This window comes from Myodes glareolus, chromosome 8 (assembly GCF_982192425.1).
Source record: "Myodes glareolus chromosome 8, mMyoGla1.1, whole genome shotgun sequence".
NCBI lineage: Eukaryota > Metazoa > Chordata > Mammalia > Rodentia > Cricetidae > Myodes > Myodes glareolus.
Genome location: NC_142033.1, coordinates 79,645,055 through 79,670,555, shown reverse-complemented (window position 1 = coordinate 79,670,555; position 25,501 = coordinate 79,645,055). Strand labels below are relative to the sequence as shown.

Genomic DNA, 25,501 nt, shown 5'->3' with positions numbered 1-25,501 from the left:
TTGTATTGTGTGTTACCTTGATAACAGTGTTTATGAGGGCCTCTTATCATCTTAGTATTAATTTGAGATACGTTATAATTCTATGATATACATAATCCTATTGGTAAACAAATTAAAATGCATAAAATATATATAAATGGAAATTTAAAACGGAAAAAATATTACTGCAAAAAAATATAGATAAGTCATTAATGACCAAAAAGGTGACTACAAAGTCCTAAGATACATAAAATAAGAACCAAAATGCACCTGTATTGAAATTATATTAAATATGAATGGATTGACACATATACCTAAAGATACAGGATAACAGCATCATTAAAAGACAGACTTCAGCTATATGCTGTCTAGACATCACACAGTTTAGACTTACAGGAGCATAGAGACAGATAGGAAGAATGGAAACATATTCTTTGATGCCAATAGTAAACAAAAGAAAATAAGGATGACTATATTCATATTAGACTCCAAAGAATGAAGAGAAGACAGCTAAAAGAGAAAAGGGACATTGTATTAAAATTTTTGTACTAAGAATTTAATCACAGTGAATGTAACAGCTACAAACACAAAAGAACCAAACATCAGATCCTTTAAATATATAAAGCAAAATCACTTCGAGAAACAAAGAGAATATAGACAGCTCTGTAGTAACAGAAATGTCAATATCCCACCTTCAGCAATTGAGCAAAAAACCCTTGTCAGACCAGTAATATCAAGAAGAATGGAAGTTAAAGGCAAATGTACATAAACTATGGAAGAGACATGACTGACATAAATAGGTGACTCCAATCAATACATCAGAGTATACATGAATTATAGTCATAAAACTATGAAGAATTCTTATAAGTCATAATAGCTTGAAAACACTTGAACATTATTTGAAAAAGGAGTAGCAGATTAAACAACCTTATGATTATGAAAATGACCTATAGAAACCCACTATTTGTCAGACAATTTAAAAGGATAATTTTAAAAAGGAATGGGGCAGTTTGAATGGCATTACTACATGGATGGGGAATGCTATTCCCAACAGACCTGGACTATCTAATAATGGAAATACCAGTGCCAAAACTGGATACCCTCTTCATGTTACTGTTCAAGAAAGGCCCTAGAATCCCTGTCAAAGAGCATGGTCTGCTGCTATTGTTCTTGGTTGTCCAGAATACCTAGATGATAAAATCCTATTGCTGATGATGACTCTTAGGTTGGAGGGCATGGTGAAATCAAGCTGGAATAAACTGGAAAATCCTCCTTTCTGACTATCATAGTGCCAGAAGGTGCTGTGTAGTTATGGGTGGAGAAAGGGTAGTAACACTTTTACCCAGCACTGGGCCTTGCGCACTACAATACTGACCTCAAGGAAGATGTGTCCATTAGTGCAGTAGTGACATTGCCACTATAAGAGTAATCAATCAATATTCTAGTATGGCTGGGAAGTGAGGCCTACAGTCTCACATCTAGTTAAAGAGATTTTGGAAAGTAATGGTTGCTGGGGAAAGAGGAGTCAGTGTACTTTGGGGATGTGGCCAATATTAAGTTGCCAATATTCAGTGCATTACCTCATACCAATAAGCATAAGGTCCATACAAATCTGATTCAGTGGGGTTTTTTCTTAACTTGTAGAGGGCATGTGATCGGGATGTGCTGGGGAACATAGTGGAGTGGGAGGAAGAATGCATGGTGAATATGACCAAGATGCATTGTATACTTGCATGAAATTATCAAAAAATAAATCAAATAGTAATGCAATTAATTGCAACAGTTGTTTCTTCAAAGATTTATTAAACAGTCAATAAGCACATGAAGAAATGCCCAGCATTACCAGTCAGTGTATTAGTAAGGACTGGGGGGAATTGGAAACTTCAAGTCTTTGGCAAAACTGTGAGGTATAGACAGATAACAGTCTTTCTCAAACCCTTAAGTATGTGACCCAGCAATTCTCTCGATAAGTATCTACTTAAAAACACACACTCTCCAAACACTAGGTTTAGGCACATATTCTAGTGCAAAATAAATGGAAACAACCGAAGTAAGTTTTCATCAACTGAGGAGTGGGCAGGAGAATTTGGCATGTGCAAAGCAATGGGGTTTTAAATGGCAAGCGAAGGAAATGTGATTGTAGAATCTGATCATAAGGACTCAGTGTATCAGCCATCCACACACCATGTTCACAACAGGCTAATCCAGAGAGCTAAGCTGTCTGCATCGAGTTTCTTCAGGCTAGAGGAATGGGAAGCCTACAGAGTGATGGATAAGTGACATAATGTTCTGTTTGAAGTATTAATAATCAGCACAATCCAAGATAGAGTATAGTCATGGTTGCACTCGAATAAAAAAATAAATTGCATATTCTAAATGGGTACGGTGTAGGTAATAAAAACCATATCTCAATAATATGTTATAAACAGCGGAGATGTTTGACATAACCATTAGGAAAATGTAAATTAAGACCATAGTTAGAAGCCAACTAAACATCAATTTGACAACCAGTGTACATGTCTTATACCTGATAATAGCAAGAGGAGGAGAGGAAAAGAGGTATTTGCAACATTCACAAAATGCTGCAGAGAACGCACTGGCAGACATCACATTACATTTTATTCTAGTGATTTATCCATGGTAGGGGGCATCTGTCCCTAAAGTTTGAAGTTTCTGAATAAGAGGTGCTACCTTTCATCTCTCCAGAGACAGGCACTACATATATTAGTGAGCTGCTGCTAACATGTGACAGGAAGTGCCCTGGATTAGAACCGCAATCTCTCCAGTGGAAACTAAGCCTTGATTATGTCCAACTGCTGAAACCTGCCCAAGGAAGTCTTCATGGAAAGGTTGGGACACAGGCTTATAAACACAAGGCTCATTTTCAGTGCTCTTTTAAGCCACATAAACCCATTATTAGAAGTATATGGCTATAACTCATAAACACGCACTGGCCTGTGTGCGATGAAGGCAAACTAAGATGAACCAGGTTCATTATGCTAATTGTACATCCTGAGACATTTGTAATAAGCAAATCATTCAGGAAGGATAATCTTATCCCTTTACAAGCCAATATATAAATCTAAGCTCTCCAACTCTGATGTAAATCTTCTCAGGTACCCTGACCACCCATGTCTGCCCCTCCCCAGGCTCTTGCTAGTCTGCCTTTTTAAAACAGATGTTAAATGAGGTTGGTTTGGTAGCCTTTGGCCTGGAACAGAAATACAAAAGGCTATGCTACTTACAGTGTTGAGGAGAGGGTCCAGCAGGTATCTCATTCAGAGGGTCCAACTTGGTTTCTGGAGTGATGTAAGACTTTTTGTTGGTATCTTGCAAAAGCATCAAAAACACCTTTTGAAAATTAAGAGAGGAGATGCACATATATTATGTCTTCACAAATTCACATATTTTCATTCATTTTGCCTCAGTCACCCATTAGGTCATAACACACACATCAAACACATCCTGTTTTATTGATCATTCCCTTAATTAGTGTAACTCTAAGACGGCATGGGACTCTCTAATTGATAGGCCTACCATAGGAGACAAATCTAACTGAAACGAGACTGCGAACCCACAGCAGTTACACAGGTGAGCAAGGCTGCTCAAATCCACTGCACGACCGGATGGGGGAAGGGCAGGAAACAGCAGCTGTGCTCAAGTCAACATGATTTTGTGACCTAACACGCCAGCATCTTAGAAACCTGAAACTTAGGAGTCACACATTTAAATATTGTGGTTTATTTAGGGTGGTTGCCAATACATCTATAAAAACCACTCATTAAATGTATGTGCTCCACCAGGAGTTATGATACGCCACGTCATTAAGACAGTTAAGTTTTGACTTATTGGTGCACTATTTAGTTAGAACTGGACAAAGTCTAAGCTTGTATTTAAACCCTGAGATGAGTCTCAATTCACCAAAAATATAATGAAGGGACATGAGTATAAGTCAAGACAATGGGACTGTGGTGGGCTAGGGACAAAGAAGCCTCTGACTGTCTTTGAAGACCCGGGGGACATTTAGGAAGAGCTGAACTAAGGGTCTCCAGCAGCTCTATAGGAAAGGACACAGGCTCTGATGCTGGCAGTGCTGGGTCAACTCTGGGACCACGGGGACAGGGCTCACAGCCCAGGCTACATGGATGCCTCATCTGTGAAACCAGAGTATATCACTTCAGCTCATGTTTGGTAGACACTGGCTGCAGAGGTTTTGTGCAAACCCTAGAGTATTGTTCACACCATCACTCCACTGTGCAAAAAAGTGACCTGGAATCTAGGACAAGGAGTGTGTGTGGAGAGATTAGTCATAGAGATTTTGGAGGACTGAGGAAGTCAGAGAGGGACAGGAAGAGAGAAGGAAAGGTAGAGGAGATTTCTGGGGCTTTTGGATCAGAAAAACATGGAGAATAGCATCAGCCAATCACTTCTCCACTGCTCCTTGGACTTATCAGGTTTTATCTCAGTTTCTGACTCCCAAGTTTGTATTAACACTAGAACGATTTGGGTAAACGCTATATTGGAGGCACACAGTATCTATGCTATCAATATGTCCGTAGCCAAGATTCATGGGTAAGAGGCACGGTGCACGAGCACTGTAGCCTTGATGATGTTGGTACACACACTTCCACCCCACCCCATCTCTACCCGCATCTGTCACAGACCACGGAGCTCCAGGTCCCTGGCCTGGCCCCACTTCCAAGGTCTTACTCTCGCTGCCTGTCCAGCATCTAGTTCACATTCAGCTCGTCTACTCTCTTCCTGAACTTCTGTAAACAGCATCCTGAGTCTGGTTTCTTTAAATAAGCAAAGAGTCGTGAATTTGTTGAAGCGTTCCTGGCCTGACCCCTTCCACAGGAGACAGACGACACATGGAGAGGGCCCCAGAGACAGAAGCAATGAGTGAGTGAGCCCACAGGGAGATGCATCTACTCTCTCTTCATGTGGTTAATTAGTTGGGACAGAATCCTACTGAGTAAAAGCTGTATCCTCAACACCAGTCAAGGTCAGGAGGTTCCATCAGATCTCAGGTAGCTCCCTCATCGGAAAGGTAACGCCTTTGCCGATTCTCAGCAGATCTCCAGGAAACACTGCAGCACTCACCCCGCTACACATAAACACAGCACTGACAAGAGAATGACACAGGCATACATGCCAATCAGGAAGCCCTGGGCATATTACTTCATCCCTGTGACTTGGCTTCTTGGTGGGCTACACGGTAATAACAAGGCCCATGTTACAGGACCACTGGGAGCAGTAATACATTTTAAGAGAGACTGATATGAGCCATGCTTGGCATGTAACAAGCTCACCGTGTCTCGTCTGGACTTGCCAGAGGACACTCCCACATGATATGCTTCATCGTGTAATCCTCAAATCAATCCAATAAGATCAGTACCGCTATCCAGTGGAGATGAAGGTTTGGAGGATTAGCATAGTAATTATTCACCCAGCAAATCCACCCAGAATGAAAACAGAGACAAGAGAGAGAGATGAGAATTACTCATTGAAGAAGACCTTGTGTCGGACTTTCATTCTAAAAGAAAATGTTGCTTGATGGTCACATGCCACTATATCATAAAGCATATTTTACTACAATAGGTGCATGTTGCCATCTTCACCCCCCCTTTTCAAATTCCCCATCTTTTCCTACCCCTATAAAAAGCCTATGTGGATGGATACGTATGTGTCTAAGTCTGCAAATGCCATGATGCATGTAAGCGTGTCATACCTACATACTGGAGAAAGAAGCAGAATAAGGACATGGAACAGGAATCTCAAAGGACAGTGAGACATGGCATCAGAAGAATTAGTACACTGCCCTTGTCTGAGTTCAAGGCACAGAGTGTTTCTTCAGCTCTTGGTCTGTGAGAGGCAAAGAGCAAAGCCAAGATCATAAGGATGTGACGACTGCCATCTAGTGTTGGCTCTCCCTAGCTGCAGGCACACTGACCAGGGATTTCAGGGACTAAAATGTTAAAGGAGCCCAAGGGACAGAACAGAAGGGTCACATTTTTCAAAAACAACTTGAAACTGAATGCTGTAGGCAAAGGTCTGGGCTCCTGGTGTGGACATGCCTTTGTAGTTGGCTCTGTAAGTCCTGTGCTAAATGGAAGCAGTCAGTCTGCTGTTGCAAGCCTCCCTTTTGGAACAGTCTCAGGGAACCCAAACATCCAGAACAGGATAGAAAAGGTCAGGCTTTAATGAAACAAAATATATGAAAAGGTTTCTAACATGCCACTAGGTTCAGGAACTATAAGTCTCCATTTTCAAGTTCAAAGTATTCCTTATCATTTGACATATATTTTCTACAAAAGATAATCAATTTTGCTTCATCTGTCCCTTTATGAAAAGACACAAATTACTGTAAAAAAAAATTCTCGTTATAGGTAAGGTTATGAAAAGCCTTATGTTACAAACACCATATAAAAAGGATATAAAGAAGGGATGAGCCCCCGAATAGGATATGACCTGATAGAGCTGAGTATCTATTATCCCATGTCTATGTTCTAGTCTAAGAAGTCCTTTGCTTGGAGTGGCACCATATGCATGTACCACATCTCCTTCTTTTGATGTTTTTTTTTTCTAGCACTTGCAGATGAAAGGAGACCAGAGGGCTCAAATGGACTGAATATTTCCCACACTTCTCTATCCTTACACAAAAGCATTAGATTCTCATCTCCAACTTCATCTAATAGTTCGTATCTCACTGGGATCACACCAAGCATCTCAATTAACCAGATCTTCACAACGCCTCACACGACTCTGACTTTTATGCAAACAAAATGAATGCATGTGGAATATACAATGGTGAGGTTAAATCTCAGACACCAACTAGCAAGAAAAAAAAATGAGCAAAAAGCAATATAGCTTTAAATGCAATGCTCAGGGATTTTTCTATTCGCGTGTGCGTGTGTGTGTGTGTGTGTGTGTGTATGTGTAGATTCTTCATTTGGGAACTTACGTCACCTTAATTAAGAGAAACTTCAGGGTATGAGCCTGTTACCACGGCCCGGTGTCATCTGAGCATTGATAGTGTTATCAATCCCTTGGGCTGGAGGGCAGTGGTTCAGCCACTGCACGATCCGTTTAAAGGGTACTGGCAAATAGTGTCCGACCCCAGGCACAATCCACTCTCAAACTGTCAGTGTGATGGACTATACCGCAAACATGGTCAGCACACCCTGCCTTTGGCTTAGGTGCTGCAGAAAATGATGAGACTGATCTGGCCTCTCATAACAACAGAATCGGGCTGAGTGATCACCTTAGCAGAAATGAGATTGTCAAGCTTCAACTAAAATACAGCATGGCCTGTGTTCTGTTTTTTAGTTTATCCTAAATGATATAATTTTGTCTTTCTTTTTGTCTTTTACAAACAAAAGACAGCACTGTGTAAAGAGCGCAGATAATAAGACATAAGCATAAGACATAAGAGTAACTAAGAATTTTCCCAAAATGCAAGGCTCTGGGAAAAGCCAGCCTCTACTGTACCACATAGTAACCTGCACATGACAACATTCTGTCACCCACCACATAGGAGCACCGCTGTCTGGGATGACTGTCACATCACAGCCAACACAGAACCACAATCCAGGAAGCACATACTTCCTGGTATGTCCTGCATGCTCCTTTTTCTGGCCACTGCTACATCATGAAGTCAGTGTTTCCCAGCAGAGCACTCTGTAACCCTCTAACACCCTCTATCTTCTTACAAAGGCCCACCCAGAAAATACAGGTGCACCTTCTCATCCACACAGGGGACATTTACCAGGTCCAGAAATTGGGACATGAACATTTGGGGGCTCACTGTTCATCCTATCACATCATCAGAACATCTTTGAAAGAAGAATGTAGACTGGCTACTTCCTTAGACACCCTGGAGATAGTAAAAGACAGAGAACAGAATAGAACATGCGTTCATCATCCAGCACACTCAAATGTTAACTCCTGATCGTTGGCAATTTAAGGCCTTTCTCTGCTTGTCCGTTCAGGGCAGGGGGTTGTGATTAAGTGAGATAAGGCACAACAAAACCCTAATTCTAGGTCAGACTCAGGACTTATGGTACCCCGAAATGGCTCTTTATAAACAAACATGGGCCCCGGGGGCTCCAATACAATAGACTGAAACCACAATGTTTAAAACACAGCAACAGTGCTTGACTTTGGGGATGTTTGAAATCAAAAAGACTTAAGTACAAAACTGAACAACCTCAAAATAGTAAATATGTTGTATTTTGATGAAATAGAACCAGTGAAAGGAAGGGGAAAGGAAGGAGGGAGAAAAGAAAGGATGAAGGGAGGGAAGGAAGAAAGGGAAGACATTTTCAAGAATCTAAAAGATACTCTTTCTCTGCCTTCCTCTCTTTCTTCTGCTGATGGAGGGAACATGTTAATGTTGGGGCCAGTATAAAGTGAAGCAAATGGGGAGCAGGATCACCCAAGAGGGCACTGTGGAAGTGACCTGGAAGTCAGGGAAAACAGGAAAGCACCACAGACAAGAATGAAGTTTATCACTAACAGACAAGACAGGAACAATCACAGAAGAAATGTTAATGAATCCTTACTATCAAGTGGAACTGAGCTCCTTATTCTCAATATTTAGATAGAAAAGGAAGCTTCAAAGATAGGATGCTTTGTCCAAGACAGAACTAAGGCCACCAACTACCTTCCTACCAATAAAGAGAGAAACCAGGACTTTGGGGGAAAATCAGCTGGTTCTAGGGGTTTGCTTGGCCACCATAATATGGTAGAAGACAGTTCCTCTTGCCAGATAGTAAAATACGTTCAAAGAAGGATGATTAGGAGATGTAGAAAACAATGTGAAAGACTTTCCACTGCCAAGACTAATATGGTTTAAACATCAAATTAAAAAATTAAAGAAATGAGTGAACAGGAATGGATGAATGGAGTGGAATTCATGAGTCACAATTGGTCTAAACAAGGAAATGCATCAAAGAGACCATTTTCTTCTAAGCATGTGAAAGTTGACAGAATTATGAAGATAACCCAGGGCAAACTCTCTGATAATGGCTAATTCAGATGGGGAACTTTAGAAGGTGCAAAAAATGGTGGCGGAGGAAAATGGAAGTCAGAGGATCCTAAAGTTTGTCCTCAAAAAATAAAGAAGGAAATTCCCTTTTGAATGAAAGCCAACAAAATGCTGCCCTTCACCCAGGTGATCAAATTTCTCCTTGCTGCTATGGACCAGATCAGCTTCACCAAGGACATAGCATCAGCCCTAGAATCTTCAAAACACCCTTCCCCGAAAAAGAATAGCCTAGTCTACTCGTAAGGAGACAGGGCGAACCCACACTGAGGTCACCGTGCCACATGCCTACGCTGTGGTGTTCTGATGTCCTGAGGTTGTGAATATTGAGAAGATAGGAATTCCTGCTGGGATGACGGACGAGGCATCCAATGGACTGCAGCTCATGGTCCTGATTGCTATTGTCATTATAAACAGCATGTGTGTGTGTATTGTTTGGCTGGGATGCACATTCATGAGTGTGTGATGAGCGTACCCAAGCATGAACAAGCAGAGCCCAAAACAGGACTTTAGGCTTATCCATCTGTCACTCACTATGTTATAGCCTTGAAACCATGTCCTTATTAAACCAGAGATTTGTAATTGGTCTAAACTGGCTGGCCAGGAAACTCTGAGGACCTGCTCATCTCTGTACCCAAAGCTGGAGTCAAGAGGTACTTGCAGCCATGACCGGTTCTTTACATGGGTGCTGGGTATTCAGACCTGGATTCCCACACTTATAGAGACATCACTCTTACTCACATCATCACCAGCCTTCTGGGTTGAATCTTTTTTTCTTCCAGATAGGGAGCTATGTCTCTTTGCAGTGGCTAAACTAGACAGGAGTTATCTATTCTTAGAAACTGACCTCCAAAAAGAAAGAAAATTTAAAAACAGATCAAACCCTACTTGATTTTTATCACATGCTCAGGCTCTGCCTCTGGATGCTGCTGCTTCATGTGGGGTTGACTGAATCATGCCCCACAGGAGTCCAAACCCACATCAGCAGAGGGACAAAATGGACTCATTTTCCAGGATTTGATAGGTTGGAGGAATCATCCGCCTTACCTTCCTACAATATTATTATATACAAATGAACAAAAAGTTTACCGTGGGCTACATCGTAAGGTCTTAGCCATGCTGGGCTATCATGTGAGTCCCTGCCTTGAAAAAGCAAAAATAAAACCACACAACAACAACGAAAACCACACAAGTAAGATTCAACACATTTGCCTTACACAAGAAATTGTGACTGGGCTTCAGAGCTGCTGAAAATGAACCTCATCTATACAGCCAAGCTCTCCTGCTATCCTTGGTCTTTGGTTCTCAACCCCACACGAAGTAAATCTGTCCTTTGGCAGCATCTTCCCTATGTTCAAGCAACAGTAGAAAATGCTTCTTTTGTTTACATTTATTTTAATTATTCACTACAGTGTGTTTGTGCACATATATGTATTCATATGACCTAGAGTGTGTGTGGAGGTCAGGGGACAGTTGCTGGAGCCAGATCTTTCCACCATGTGAGTCCTGGGAAACACGCCAGATGTCAGGCTTGGAATCTAGTGCCTTTACCTATTGAGTTAACCGTTTATTAGTGAAGCTAAGGAACCATGCAATTTTAAATGTCAACATCGTGACTTAGAGATAGAGACTATAATTTATTTTTTAAAAATGTGTTGTATTTTTTTTAAAGCAAAGCCTGCTTTCTAGCTACACAGAGGCATGAGAACTACTTAGCAGGTTTCTTCAACTCTAAGAAAGTCATCAGGCAAAATGCAGATAAACAGAGAGAAAGCACGCAGAGAAGCTACCCGACTAGGGGGTCGATAGCCACAGCGGTTGGTAGTCAATGCTCTTGTAAAGCGACATTGACAGACTACACCAAACAAAAGAAAATTCTTTAAAGGCACTTAATCATTTTGTAATTTAAAATAGCTTTCTCAAACCAATCCAAAGAGAGTGCTATATTGTGTTTCATTAAGTCTCGTGTTCATTTTATGTATTTTAACCCTTGTCTGTGCTTTCCCCTAAGAAGACTGACCTTTATAAAAACACGTGTGCCTCTATGAAAGAAGCAAAAAGAAATATTCAGGAGTTAATAAATCAATATCTATTTAAGACCTACGATGTAGACAAAAAAAGTACAGACAAAATGAGGAAGGAGAAAATCACTTCAAGCAGTTGAGCAAACGCATGCAACATCTCCAGAGCAATTGAGTTATTGTAGTTATTGTTAAGATGGCTAGAGAAGAGAGATCAATCTGGAAGAAGGCAAAATAATATACAGACATGAGTCACATGGGTACATTATCCCTTTAAGAAGGTAGTTGGAATTAAACAAAAAAAAAACCAGCTATGTTTTGAAGGTGATGAATCCAATGTTCTATGCAATCAATAAATTGATAGATTGGATTTTTACTGTATGTAAATAAATAAACACATACTTTTTAAAAAAAAAGTTCAAAGGGAAAGGGAAAGAGGATTGTGAAATTTCCAAAAGCAGAGAAACATATGTTGGTAAAGAACAAATACAAATATTGAAAAAAAGAAAAGTTAGTATGAATAGAGATATTTAAAATATAAGAAGAATTCTAAGTGGAAATCTAATGTAGCATTAGAAACAGGAAGGGTATTTTGGTGCAGCCTCAGCTTAGCTCTTTCCCAGCTGAGCCTCAGAGTCTTTCCATCTAACCCGCCTGAGTTCCCTATGTCAGTCACCAGCCCACAAGAACACTTCCCACCAGAACCCCACAGAGGTCACACAGGAACACAGAGCCCTAAATGGGATGTCTCCATCAGATCCTTCCTTAAAGGCTTAGGAAACCCTGTGGAATAGGAAGAGGAAACATTGTAAAAAGCCAAAGAGGGTGGAGAACAGCATGCAAACCAAACCCTGTGAATCAACAGGATCCACTCAGGCCTGAACACAAGAGCCTGACACAGCATGGCCTGCAAGGGTCTGCACCAGACGGGGCTCTAGAGATGAAAGGGAAATTATATGCTTGCCCTCACCACAGACCCAGAAGCTACCTCTAATTGGAAACTACTTGCACATAAAAACTCAGACATCTCCAAGTGTCACTGGGAAAACAAACTACTTTTGAGTGTAGGCTGCAAGCCCAGAGTAGATGGCTAACAAAAAAATGAACTCAACCACATCCTTGGAGACTGTTTATCTTACACTGTTACCGCAGGGCTTTTCCTTTACTTTTTTAAAAATTTTATCTTATATTTTATTTTTATTTTATTTATGTATTTTTTCTCTCTCATTTTACTTTATAGGTCTTTTTACATATATATTATGGCTTCCAGTCTAGTGCTTTTATGGGACTCCTGAGAGGCAAATAGAAGGGTCTCTACATGTATATCTGCCTTTTCTTGGGCGCTTTATTTCTGTTTGTCTTGTCCTATTCTGGTGTGTGAGTTTTTGTTCGCTCTTACTATATTTTAGTTCATTACTGTCCTTTAAACATCTGTTTGTGTTCTAATAAGAGACAGAAAGGAGGTGGATCTGGAACTGCGAGGAGTAGCGGGAAGGGTAACCATAATCAGGATGCGTGGCGTGAGGGGAAAAAATCTATTTTAAATAAAAGTGGGGGAGGGAATGGCATAATCCTGAAATGATACACTACGCATGGAGTTTTCTTTCCACTGAATTTCACATTGTGATTCTTTCCACAGTTGCTAGTTTCTCACGGAGGGCTGTGCCTGGGGCTATTGCTCCCCGTGAGACCATGAGTGAGTGATGATGAAGCAGGCCTCTTGTTCAACTGCTCTAAGTCCCGGGCTGGCACCTAGAGCCTTCCCTCTCAACCCTTCCCATCATTCCTGGTCAGGACAAACAGCATCAAGGTACCTCCGCCAGGATCTACCCAGGATGCATTCCCCCATGGGCATCAGGATCACCTCAGAGGTGGGACAAGAAAACACAGAACTCAGTTCTGACTTCTGTGTAAAATCTTCCAGAAACATGAAGCCCCAGATATAACAACAATGACAATAATGATGTAGTAATATAAAACTGACCAATATTTATGTCCTCACTGGTTTCAACAGACTGTAGCATTCTGTAGCCCGACATGGTGAATTATTCTATTTATCTTATTTCTCCCTAAAATACTTATAAGATAAAATGGCTCAGAAAAATTCTGCTTACATGAGCAACAAAAGCAAAGCAAGCATGCAGCCAGCAGGGCTGGCGCTCATAGCCTCTGCAGACTCTCCACTTTAATTTCCTGTGACTGCAAACCTAGCCAGACCTGAGAGTCTTGACAGCAAAGAGGGAAGGAGGAGCATATGTACCAAGGAGAGCATAGAATTATCTTATTAATAAACATTCCTCTCAGTGTAAATTATATCTATCAACCTTTCTCGGGCCTCTTCTTGCAATAGCATTGATAGATTGCACAAACCACAGTCATTAACCAAGTGTCTCCAAGCCAGGCATCCACCCGGAAGATGAAGACCTGCCTCACTGTTTTAAAGTGCTTAAGCTCACAAAACATCAAAGGCAAGCATCCCCAAAGATTCACTCTTCTTATTGATAAATATTAACAAAGATTCTTGAAGTCTCTTTTTTTTGATCAAATAAATGAAATGCTAATTACATGAAAGGGACGTGCACTCTTTCTGACATACAGGTGTAAGTAGGTGAGTATCTAAGTAGTGAGACAAATGTGTTCTTTCAATGATATCTGTCCTTCATCCAAAACAGTGATTTGTCCCCAACATACACAATGTCTCCTGCCCTAGGGTAAACACCTACTGAGCTTATGAACAAGTTCAGTTTCTCCGAACTAGACAAGGCAGAATGCAAATCTTCCAGAAACACAGATAGAGGCCGAGAACAGCCCTTCCTTCTACCCAAAAGACACAGGATATGAAGCACCTGTTGGAGGTGGCGGCACTTGATTTCTATAGGAAAACGGACATGTGCTGGCTCAAGTTCCCAGCTATTCAAACATTAGCCTTCTTATCCGGTATTTGGACGTGTTTTCCAAGCTCCCGAAACAGTGACCGCTGGTTTCTCAGTCACATTTCAGTATGCAGTTCAATGAGCCACAGTCCCTTAAACCTGCATTCAGGGAGGACAGCTGACCAATCCCAGCTGCCACAACAGGAGGAAAAGGAGGCCCAGACACTCCCTGGGCGTCTCCTCTAGCACAGAGAAGACAGTTAATCTATCAAAAGTCCCTGAAGATCAAGCGAACTTTTGAGCATGGCTATGATTTAATTCCACTGCCACTCCAAGGAGGTGACAGCTCCCCCCAGATGATAGGAGGCATTACCATATTGATTAGTTTGTCCAAGTCATGTCCCCATCACTTTTCATACTTAGAATATCGGTGAAACTGTTCTGTTTCTTGTATATGTGTGTGCTTGTTCGTTGATTTAGTGTTTATTAGCATATAACAATACAATTACAATAATTGTAATTGTATTCATTCATACTTGAATTCATCCTGCCTGACCTTCTTCTACCCTCCCTTGCTTGGTGTCCCCTCTTTTCTCAAATAATCACCCTTCTCCTTACAGGTCGATTTCTGAAGTCTAGATTCTGAGTATGAGAGGAAACACATAGTGTTCTTGCTCGGTATTAACTTGTTTCACTTAGCAAGATGAGCTCTCGCTGCACCCATTTCCCTACAAATCACATAATTTTACTATCTGAAAAAAACTACAGAATGAACATTTGCCAGATCTTTTAAACCATTCATCAACTGATGGGCATCTGGACAACCTCCTTAATTTGGCTGTTGAGGACAGTGCTTTGGTAAACATAGATATGCAGGGATCTTTCTGGTAGGCTGACTTGGAGTCCTTCTGGCATATACTCAGGAGCTGTTCAATGAAGTACATAGTAGTTATACTGGTAAATCTCCACACTAATTTCTATAGTGGTCCCAATAATGTACTTTCTTATCAGCCATATAAAAATGTTCCCTTCTCCACATCCCCTTCATCTTTTATTGTTTGAATGATAACATTAGGGGGTGATGGAATCCCAGTGTGGTTTTCATTTTTTCCATCTTAAACAATCAAAAAACACTTATGCTTATCAACACTGAGTGATTGATCCAAGGTCCAGGAACGCAGAGGAACAACTATCTGGACTTAGAACTGTCTGCATAAGGGGTGAAGTAATGGTTCTACTGGTAGGAGCACTTACAGCTCTTGTAGAGGACCCAGGTTTAGTTCCCAGCCTCCCCATGGTAGTTTGCAATTGCTTTTAATACCTGTTCTAGAGGATATGACATACTCTTCTGAACTTTGAGGGTCCATGCATGTGTGTGTTTCACATATATGCACTTGGGTACAGTCACATATATGTAACATGAAGTATCTAGAAACAGAACTGTCTGAGGTAAAATTGATGCTTTTTCTACTATAACTCATTTTAGAAGGTAGGCATGTCTTCCGAAGCATATACAATTATAGTTTCTATTTCTGTGGGTTCAAGCAATTATGAGTTGCAAATATCCAGAAAGGGCACCATGTTTGTACTGGAAGTGTGCAGACTTTTGCTTGCCCTTGTTCTTCTGAAAATTACCATGAGTCACTGGGTTAATACCAAACAGGCAAGCACTCACAGCACAGCCTACTTTCTAGGCTGCAGGTTTATATTGTGGCGGGGAAGTATAACACTCCCAAAGCTCCAACTCCTTGGGCAAGTCACAGAAGAAGCACAGAACTTATCGCGGTGGGCATCATGAAGAAAAGTCAGGGTGCAGTGAGGGGTCCGGGGGAAAGCACTGCATGTTGATGCAGAGTCAGAACTTGAAAGCTTTCCTCCCAGGTTGAACTCATACCAAGGCTTCTGGGACAACAGCAGGAAGCAACCAGCGTGACATAGGTGATGGTGACCACTGACCCCAGAGAGCAGCTCATAGACACCGCGAATACAATAAGCCGGTATTTTTTTTAATTGTTTCTTCATGCTCTACTTACTCTATCAAAAAGGATAGGGTGGAGATAGTGGGAACTGGTATTCTCTAGTTCTGTTGGACAATACAATAAAGAGCAGTGCCCAGACCAAAGACTATAATTCATTCCCAAAAATCTTCCTTCCACATGCAGATCCACCCTTTATGAACTGTGTGCTTGGAGTAAGGGAAGTAGCCTATCAAGGCTGAGATTCCTCACTTAGAAATTGGAATAATACCATCTGAGGGGAGCACAAGGCATTCTAAATATCAAAGTAAGGGCCTTGCAAGACTGAATCCTCTTGTTTTACTCTCACCTATGAACATAGACTTTTAACAAAATATATGTTGGCTGTTATCAGTTAGGGGCTTTGATGGCCCTCCCTCTCCCATGGAGTATGCATTCCAAGACCAGTAACTGTGCCTGAATTCTACAGACAAATAGTTGTCACTAAGTATTCATGGAGGGTGAGAAAATTCAGGATTGCCCAAGTTCTTTATATAAAATGATACGGTATTTATACCCAGCCCACTGACATTCTAAGTCATACAACTCATCTCTTGACTATGTATCATATCTGAACAAGGCAAATATTATAGACAAATAATTGTTAATTTCCAGAGGAATGATGATTATAAAGTCTTCTCATGTTCAATACACACGGCACTATTTCTGAATGCTTGCAACCTGTAATTACTTAAACCCACAGATGCAGAACCTGCAATTGTACTTCTGTTCCCTAATGCATGCGAAAGTAAAGTCTGATTCAGGAATTAGGCCAGTAAGAGATTAATAGAAACAACTAGTAATAAAAGCAAAGTAGAACAATTATTTATAATCTACTATAATAAAAATCAGGCAGGTACAATTTCTCCCTCCTGTCCCTCCCTCCCCCACCCCCTCACAATGTGTTCATTTGCTGGACTGTGTCTAATAGCCATAGCTTACTATAGGTACCAGAACAAGGACAAACATGACTACTGCCAAGGAAGGGACACATATGTGCACCTAAATTTCTCAAGGGTTGCCTTGCCTTCAGGACCACAAACCCAGCTTTGTGTCTTTTAGTCCTAAATTCATTCTAAGGTTCACTCTAACTTAAAAAATTAGCCATTTTAATTCCCATAGTTATCCAAAGTTTCTATATGTGGTTCAGATTGATAATGCCTACTAATAACAACAACAAAAATGATTGGTCACTAGTATTATTTCTGAAACCAGTAAATTAAATTAGAGGCTTATTTTAACTTTAATTTTCTGTCTTTCTTTTGAGTTTTAGTCTGCAGCACTTTCGATAGCTAAGAGCAAGATAAAATTAAAATTCACATGTAGGTCACATGTAGGTGTAATATCAGGAACTCACACAAAGATTTCTTCCAATTGGGTTTTGTCGCTCAGAATTTTCCTTCAAAGGAACTATAATCAAACTCTTGTCTGGCCACTATGATGGGATGGCATTGAGGAATGGATGTTCTCAGCTCAGTTCCAAAAGCTGACAGTACCAGGTGTCAGAGTAAAGAGGGAGCTTGGGACAGGGAGAAGACCTGCGTTCAGTACCACGTAGGTGGTAGACTATCTGTCGCTTGTCTATTTACCCAGTGTATAATAACAGCTCCCAAGCAGAAGTCCACAGAGGAGGCAGGCTCCTCCACTACTAAAAACTTACTAGTCATCAACAGATTCCAGTTCAAACCCATCTCAGGACTCACGTATAGGAATGCTATTTGCTTAAATAGTAGCCAGCAGTGGAACGTGTTAAATTCGGGTTTGGGCTTTGACTATACATGACTTTAGCAATTGATCTGAGGAGTCACCAAGATGAGATCTGCAATCACTAGGAAGATAAGCCTCTAGGGATGGCTATGGGGGCCTATCTCACTAGTTTACTGAATGTGGAGACCCGTCCTGAAATGAGCTGCTCTTTTCCTTGGATGTGGATCCTGGCTGGATAAAAAGGAGTAAACTAGCTGAGGACAAACATTCACTGCCCTGTGCGTCCTGACTGTGGATGCAGTGTGACCAGCTGCCTGGCTCTCCTGCCGACATGATATCCCTCTCATGATAGACTACATATCCTGGGACTGTAAATCAAAATAAACCTTATTTTCCCTGAGTTGCTTTGGTCGTGGACATTTGATCACAGTAACAGGAAAAGTAATTGATACAGTCAGGGCTTGAAGATAAATAATAAATAAACACACGCAACAGTCTCCATCGCTTCCCCATTCATCCATATCTCTCTAAATATGAAACTAGCCATGGAAATAGAAACCACATCAGCACGTACCTCTTCCAAGGTGGTGTCTGAGATGCCATACCCCGTCAGGTGTAGGTGCTGTAAGTTCTGATCCAGGGCCTGGCAAAGCCCCTTGAAGCAGGACTTGTCTGCATCCTTGGGGATGGTGTAGGTCAGCTCACCCCCACAGCTGTCTTTGAGGAATGCTTGGGGAATATAGACCTGTATCAAGGATGTAACACGAGATACATCCTTGGGCTCCTGGGTTTCTAGGACGGAGGGCTACCAGAAAGAGAAATGCGTAAGAAGGCAGTAAGGAAGATCAATCCAAATACTGAGTTCTTGAGTAATATACTCATATATGTGTTATTTCAGACTTCTATTTCAAAACAAGGGCAGATTCCTGCATTTAAGCAGGAGGGGGCCTTTTAAGGATTACACATTTTCTCTTCTTGTTAATGTATGTGTATGTGCACACAGGGACATGTGCACCAATGTTGAAGACAGAGGACAACTTGAAGGTTGTCCTCGGGAAAACTGTCTATCTCCTTTAAGGCAGGGTCTCTCGTGAACTTGGAGCTCATTAATTAGGCTAGTCTGGCTGGTCAGTTAGTACCAGGTATTTGTCTTGGCCTCTTAGCACTGGGATGACAGGTGTATATCATCAAACACAGGACTCCATAAGGTTATAAACTGATTGGCTCATTAGGTCAGGCTACTTATTAGCTCTTATAACTTATGTTACCCCATTATTCTTATCTACGTTAGCCACATGGGCTCATTACCTTTCTCAGTGTGACAGCTTACATGTTGCTTCTTCCGTGGTCTGCACAGGAATGGCAGAGGAACCTCTCTGCTTCCCAGAATTCTCCCAGTCTCTTTGCTCCACCCCTACTTCCTGTCTGGCTTTCCCGCCTATACTGCCTGCCTGACCAATCAGCGTTTTATTAAAATATGATTGACAGAATACAGATAATTCTCCTGCACCACTCCACCTCTTAGCAGCTCTGCTTCTACGACAGGCAAGGTTTGATCCTCCAGAAGGGGGTATCACTGTCAAAAGTACTTCTAGAACTTCTTGGCCATGGAGCTTCCTGACAGCTGTTCTTGGTATCTACCAGGTCATTCTGGCCCCTCTTATGTTTCTTTCTAGAAGATTAAATCAACCCTAGGGTTCACAGAGGCTAGCCATCACTGTTCAGGCCTGAAAGGAGTTCTTTGGACTCCTGAGACATCCTGCACAAAAGATTTCCAGTTGGACATTATTGTTGTACAAGCGTCCTGCTTTGTTTTGGGTGACATGTGTGGGACAAGGCTTCCCCAGTGAAATAAAAGAGCGTCACTTCTTACTTGTTTGGTAAGCGTCAGAGTGAGTCCTTGGCCATAGGTTTCCTTCAGTGCTGCAGGAGAAGCATAGCATTTGAGCTTCCCTTGCTGGAGCACAGCCACGTGGTCACTGAGCATCTCAGCTTCATCCAGGTGATGGGTTGTGAAGATGATTGTGCGACCTGTGTCCAAGCACAGGATGGATCAGAAATAGCATAACAAGGGTCCTTCCCTAAGAATGGAGGACTGGGACAGGACTCAAAGAGAGTAACAGTGCTTTAAAGAATGGGGACCGGAATGGTGCTATGTAAACACCTAACCAGGTCCACTTTGAGAATTAGAGATCCTGAGAAGTGTTTCTTATAGTTTCCCAAAAGGTCTTGACTGCTGTTTACACAAACGCCCTCCATGCTTTCCTCTATTAGGCTTGGGAGACACTGCCAGGTAAGAAGGGGAAAACGGCTATGCAATAAAGGCCCTGAGTTCAGCAGTTTTGTTTTCTAGGCCTAAGATGGAATAGCAGCAAAACATGTGCTGCATCCTAGAAATCACTTAAAGCCCTGAACCTCAAGAATGTGGGAGACAAGTGTGGGAGCTAGGGGTGGGGAATTAAGTCATGAGCCTTCCTAGGGGGAAAGGTGCTGAGTCCAGCACTGGGGCTTCCTTCTGCATGTTATACCCACATGTGTCTACAATGAATTGAGAATTCGTTACCGTTCCTTGTGAAGAAGAAAGACTCTGATTTACCTTAGAGCAGAAATCAGAGAAACTCGGGGTATTTGAGGAAAGATATTTCAATTAATATAAATGGATGCTGTTCTTGCTTTTAGCTATTCTTTCCCAATTGGGCCAAATTGAGCCTCATTTAGCTGGTCTAATAAATAGAAGAAACATATTCATTGATTCTGGTTTCTTTTTTTGTTTGTTTCTTTTTTTTCAAGACAAGGTTTCTCTGTAGCTTTGGTGCATGTCCTGGAACTAGCTCTTGTAGAACAGGCTGACCTCAAACTCATAAAGATCCACCTGCCTCTGCCTCCCAAGGGCTGGGATTAGAGGCGTGTGCCACCACTGCCCAGCTAAATAATGCAGGATGCCCCGTGTGAGGATCGAACTCATGACCATCAGATTATGAGACTGACGCGCTACCAAACTTGAATTTAATTCTATTTAATTTCATATTTTTCATAAAGGAGAAGGATTAAAAGGCCAAGAGTCTTATTCTTTTTGTTTTCTCCTTGATTTTATTACTTTTTGGGTTGATTTTATTTGATTGTTGAGGCTGCATCTCACTCTGTAGCCCAAGCTGGTCTAGAAATCAGTTAGCCCAGGCTAACTTCAAGTCCACAGCAATATTCCTGTCTCAGCCTTAGGACTGTTGGGAGGTGAGCCACAGTGTTTGCCATCCAGTTAATCATTTAGAATCCATCCAGAAAGAGCAATGAAAGAAAGTAGTACAGAACACAGCAGGGAGTGGAGCGCCCAGTGCCAATTCTCACTACAGAATGCATTACAAAGACCATGGGCAATACCTTTGTCTTTAGTTCCCAGATGATAAGAAAACATACTCATGCCTGACCTAGGACCATCGGAGGCAAATTAGTTATTTTGATTAGAGCTATCCCACAATTCAGATGCATGTCCCGATATAATACGATACTCTAAGAACAGACATCCACTCAGTAAAGATTCTTAAGGAAAATGAAAGGAAGAAGGGTGGGGTGAGGAGCTGAGAGAGTAGAAAGAGGAACAGAGAGATGCTGTCCAAATCACACAAAACTTCAGTTATGCAAGGTGGTAGAGTCTGGAGACCTGCTACATAGCACAATAGCTAGAGTTATTCATTGTGCATGTAAAAATTACTGAGAGATTAGCCCTTCAGTACTTCACACACACACACACACACACACACACACACACACACACACACACTGTTCATTTGTAAGGTGATAGGCATGCTAATTAGCTCTGTTTAATCTTTTCTCTCTGCAATACAAATATCAAAACATGTACAATTTTTACTTGTCAACTACACTTTACTAAAGCTGGAAGAGATAAGTAAGCAAATAATTCCCAACAAATTTAGATTACAGCCCCAGATATTTGATCCATGATGGCTCCCAGTGGATGCTACAGGAACCCACGATGCTGCTCTATCCTCAAAGTATATTCTAACAAGCCATTACCCTGCTCTTTCTTTCCGATTCTGGTGGTGCAGCCCACCCAATCCAGACGTTATTTCCAAAACTTGCAGTTCCTGAATGGACTTCTTGTGTAATTTTTAAATGATGATATCCTCTCATGTATGGAGAGTCCACACACCAGATATTGTACCACAGGCACTTTCTCAAGCAGCTCACTGACTCCATAGAGCAGTGGTTCTTAACCTTCCTAATGCTGAGACCCCTTAATACAGTTCCTCATGTTGTGGAGATCTCCAGCCATAGGATTATTCTGCTGATCCTTTATAATAGCAACTTTGCTACTGTTATGAATTATGCTGTAAATACCTGATATTCAGGATATCTAACATGAGACACTGTTGAAGTGGTCCTTCAGTGCCCAAAGAGTTGCAATCAACAGGCTGGGAACTGTTTCCTTGGAGAAATGATCCTATGGGACAGTATGATAGCCTCCTTTTGCAACAGAGAAAACTGCAGCCTGGAGGAGCGTGGCCATCTCTCCGACCTCACAAAGGAAATGGACAGACAGTCTGATATCTGTTCTAGGCATTTGCTTGTGATGTGCCACCTGGCTCTGGTGCCTCTGCCTCATTATTGATCTTTCCAGAGTAGACACTGAAATGCTGGCACCAGGGCTGATCAAAAGCTCACACTGTCTACCAAAGAACAACACACACACACACACACACACACACACAAGACCCCCAATAGACTGAGCGTCCAGTGCTCAGTGTTCTGATGGGAAAATAACTTTTCTCCTCAGCAGGTAACATTTGTTTCCACGCTGTCTTAAATCTTTCTCACAAAGCCTGGTCAGTTGCCAGTTGAGGGTGTTTACAGGAATGGGCTAAACATTTTTATTTTGAAGACATGTTTTCCTTTTACTACTGTCTAGCCAATCTTCTTACAGGTTACAAATTTTGCACTCCAACAGTTCCAAAGGAGTCTCCCAAAGATGAAAATAATCGTTATTAAACAACAAGGGAAGGAACAGCAGAGTTTACTGAAGACTACTTTTTTCTCAGACCTACACTGAAGTTGTCTATTCTGACTATTTAAACTCTAAATGTTCCATCAACTAACCACCCAAGAAAGGAAGAGCTGGAGGGTGGGGAAGAGAGCTGGGAAATGCCATCCTTTGGAATGACATGACTGCTGCAGTATGAACTCACAGCAGTGTGGTCACATGCACAAAACCAAGCCAAAAGTTGCTGGGGGTGGGGGAAGAACAATTATTTCTTGGGGATTCGACCACTGTTAGTTCTCCTATGCTCTGGCTCCACCCCGATGTATTTATGGGTAATTCTAACTGAAGTTCGAAGGGGGAATGTTGGGAGTGCATGGGAGGAGTTGTAGGGGGAAAAGAGAGATACATAGGATATTTCATCATATACATGTATGGGACTCTCAAAATTGAAAGAAAACTCTAGAATAGAACGAGAAGGGGTTCCAAAAGAAGCATTTGCAGCTGAAGGTTGCTGGGATAGAGAAAGCCATTTTTCTTTAGGGAATGATTAATGTTTATGCCCCAGTAGATGACATGACACTCGTACATATATGTGCAACACTAGTAGAACTCAGTGAGCTATTTTTAGATAGCATGAAATTGGAAGTGTAGTGTGTCAACAGGGCAGGGAGAGTTTAGGGAAGCAGTGAGGGATGGCTACGTGAAAAATACATTACATATGTGTGCTAATTTTTCAAAGGATATTTTAATGAAAAGAGTATGGATCATTAAAATATAGTTAATATATTTTAAACAACTCTATCTCTGATTTTTAAACAATAATTGTGGGATTGCACTATTTAATTTGTGCAATCCACAGAGCAGGAAAATCATAATCCATTCATCTAACGCCCATCCATCTTCTTTATCAGTCCCACTCAAAGTGGCAGGATAGTCAGGGATCCAATCTCAAATTTTAATCAGTGCCCATAAGCTGCACTTAGTGTTTTCCACCAGAGTTTCCCATTTTCTCATTCCGAGCCCTTCTCCTGTTCTCGCAAAGGGCATGCAGGTAAATGGATCAAAGAGGTGGAAGGAACAGATACTAGTGGGGGTGATGTGTGTGATGGCCGAGACCCACGGCCCTGTCCTCTCAGCCCCAGCACCTGCAGCCTGGGCAGGGGCTCTCTCAGGGAGTCAGAGCAGAGTGTTGCATATTCCGTGCCTCCTGCTTATCTGGGGCATTCTGGTTGCAGACCCCGAAACCTGACCTGGCCTCCAGCAAGACAGCATCTCTCATAAGCTCTGGCTGCCTCTCAGGGTTGCAGCTGTGGATCTAGGAAGGGTGAGGATGCCAGTCCCCGATGCTTCCTGGGGGCCCAGAGCTCTCTATTCAGCCTCCTGACCTCCGAGTCAGCGCCATAGACAGGATCTAAATTCTTCCCCTGCAGCTGCACAACCCAAACCAAGAGCATATGGGACAGCAAAGCTGTATCTTCTGGCTCCATTCCCCAGCTCCTCAATATGTGTTCTCCTTCTGTAATTCCTCAGCTGTGGAACAGAAGGAACAGAATCGCTGCCCATTTGCTGAAGAAAAGGGCAGGCTCTAGATTGTTCTTTCCCCCTGTTTTCCTACAGCAAATCCTGATCTACCGACAAGGAAGATGAAGTTTTGAGTCAAGCCAAAGAAAAGTGGTATGCCAGGAAATGAAAAGTTGTGTGGGGGCGGGGAGACAACATTTTATAAGATTTGTGCAACCTGGTCACAGAAGCTTTGATCATTAGCACTGAGACGAGCTTCACCGATCCCCATGTTCAGTTCAAAGCACGTTTCTATGTAAGATGCCTATAGCATCACTTCCTGACTGTCAGGAGTATGGAAACAGGCAGAAGATGAAAAACAGCATGCAGTTGCCTACCTAATGCTTGCAGCAGTAAACGAGCAATAAAAAGAGACATATGGCCCCTCTTTGGCAGAGGTGTGCTTCCCCCTTTGTCAGTCAGCTTTCTCTAGAGATGTGAGACTATCACACATCCATCTCACCATGCCTCAGCTTCCTTGTGTAACAGAAAGTACTGCCGGTTAGATCCCGAGGACCTTCCAATGGTCTACATACTAAGGGTCTATTTGTCAGTCTGATATGTTAGCGGTAGGACCGTCAGGAGATGCAGCTTGCTAGAAGGAAGTTAGGTCCTTGGACCATGTCCCTCCTGGACCTCTGCTTCTACGCCATCATGAAGTGATCTTACCCATCTACCATAAGATACTGTACCACTGCTGGCCCAAAGAAAAAGGACTACTGTGGGTAGCAATAATTGTCAACTTGTCTTTGGAGAAGAGAAACCTCAACTCAGGCAGAGTTGTGGGTACAGTAGGGAGGAATTGTTTGAATGGTGATTGACATGGGAGGGTCCAGCCCATGGTGATCACCATGACCATCCCTGGATCTGAAGACCTGAGCTGAATAAGAACGAGATAGGAAGTGGCCCAGAGAGTTAGGCAGCAAACCACATCTGTCCATAATGCCTGCCTCCAGCTTCCTGCCGTGAGTTCCCGCTCTGACTTCCTTCAATGATAGAATATTGCCTGCAAGTATTTGGTAAAATAAACCCTTTCCTGCCCAGGTTGCCTTTGGTCAAAGGATTTTATCCAGGTCACAGCAAAGCAAGCTAGAATGAGGACTAGCCACTCATTTACTGGAAGCTTTGATATCATGAGCCCAAACAGTCTTCTTATTCACGGCAGTGGAAAGCTGGCTAACTCAGGAAAGTTTGTCTTTGATGACCTCTAATTGCATCCTTTCATCTTGCATGCTTCTAAAATGGAATGTAATTTAGACAAGGCCAGTTTCAAATGACATGACCTATAACTATAACCCACTGAC

The 25,501-nt window shown here is 42.0% G+C and overlaps 1 protein-coding gene across 1 annotated transcript in view; it reads right to left on the bottom strand.

Moving 5' to 3' along the window:
- Abca13 (ATP binding cassette subfamily A member 13) overlaps positions 1 to 25,501 on the bottom strand; it is a 329,916-nt gene that overhangs the window by 186,829 nt on the left and 117,586 nt on the right. The window contains exons 24-26 of the mRNA XM_087909185.1: positions 19,515 to 19,672; positions 18,216 to 18,446; positions 3,225 to 3,330 (exon numbers count right to left, since the gene is read on the bottom strand). Coding sequence (XP_087765311.1) covers positions 3,225 to 3,330; positions 18,216 to 18,446; positions 19,515 to 19,672 — 495 coding nt within the window. The remainder of the gene's footprint in view (positions 1 to 3,224; positions 3,331 to 18,215; positions 18,447 to 19,514; positions 19,673 to 25,501) is intronic.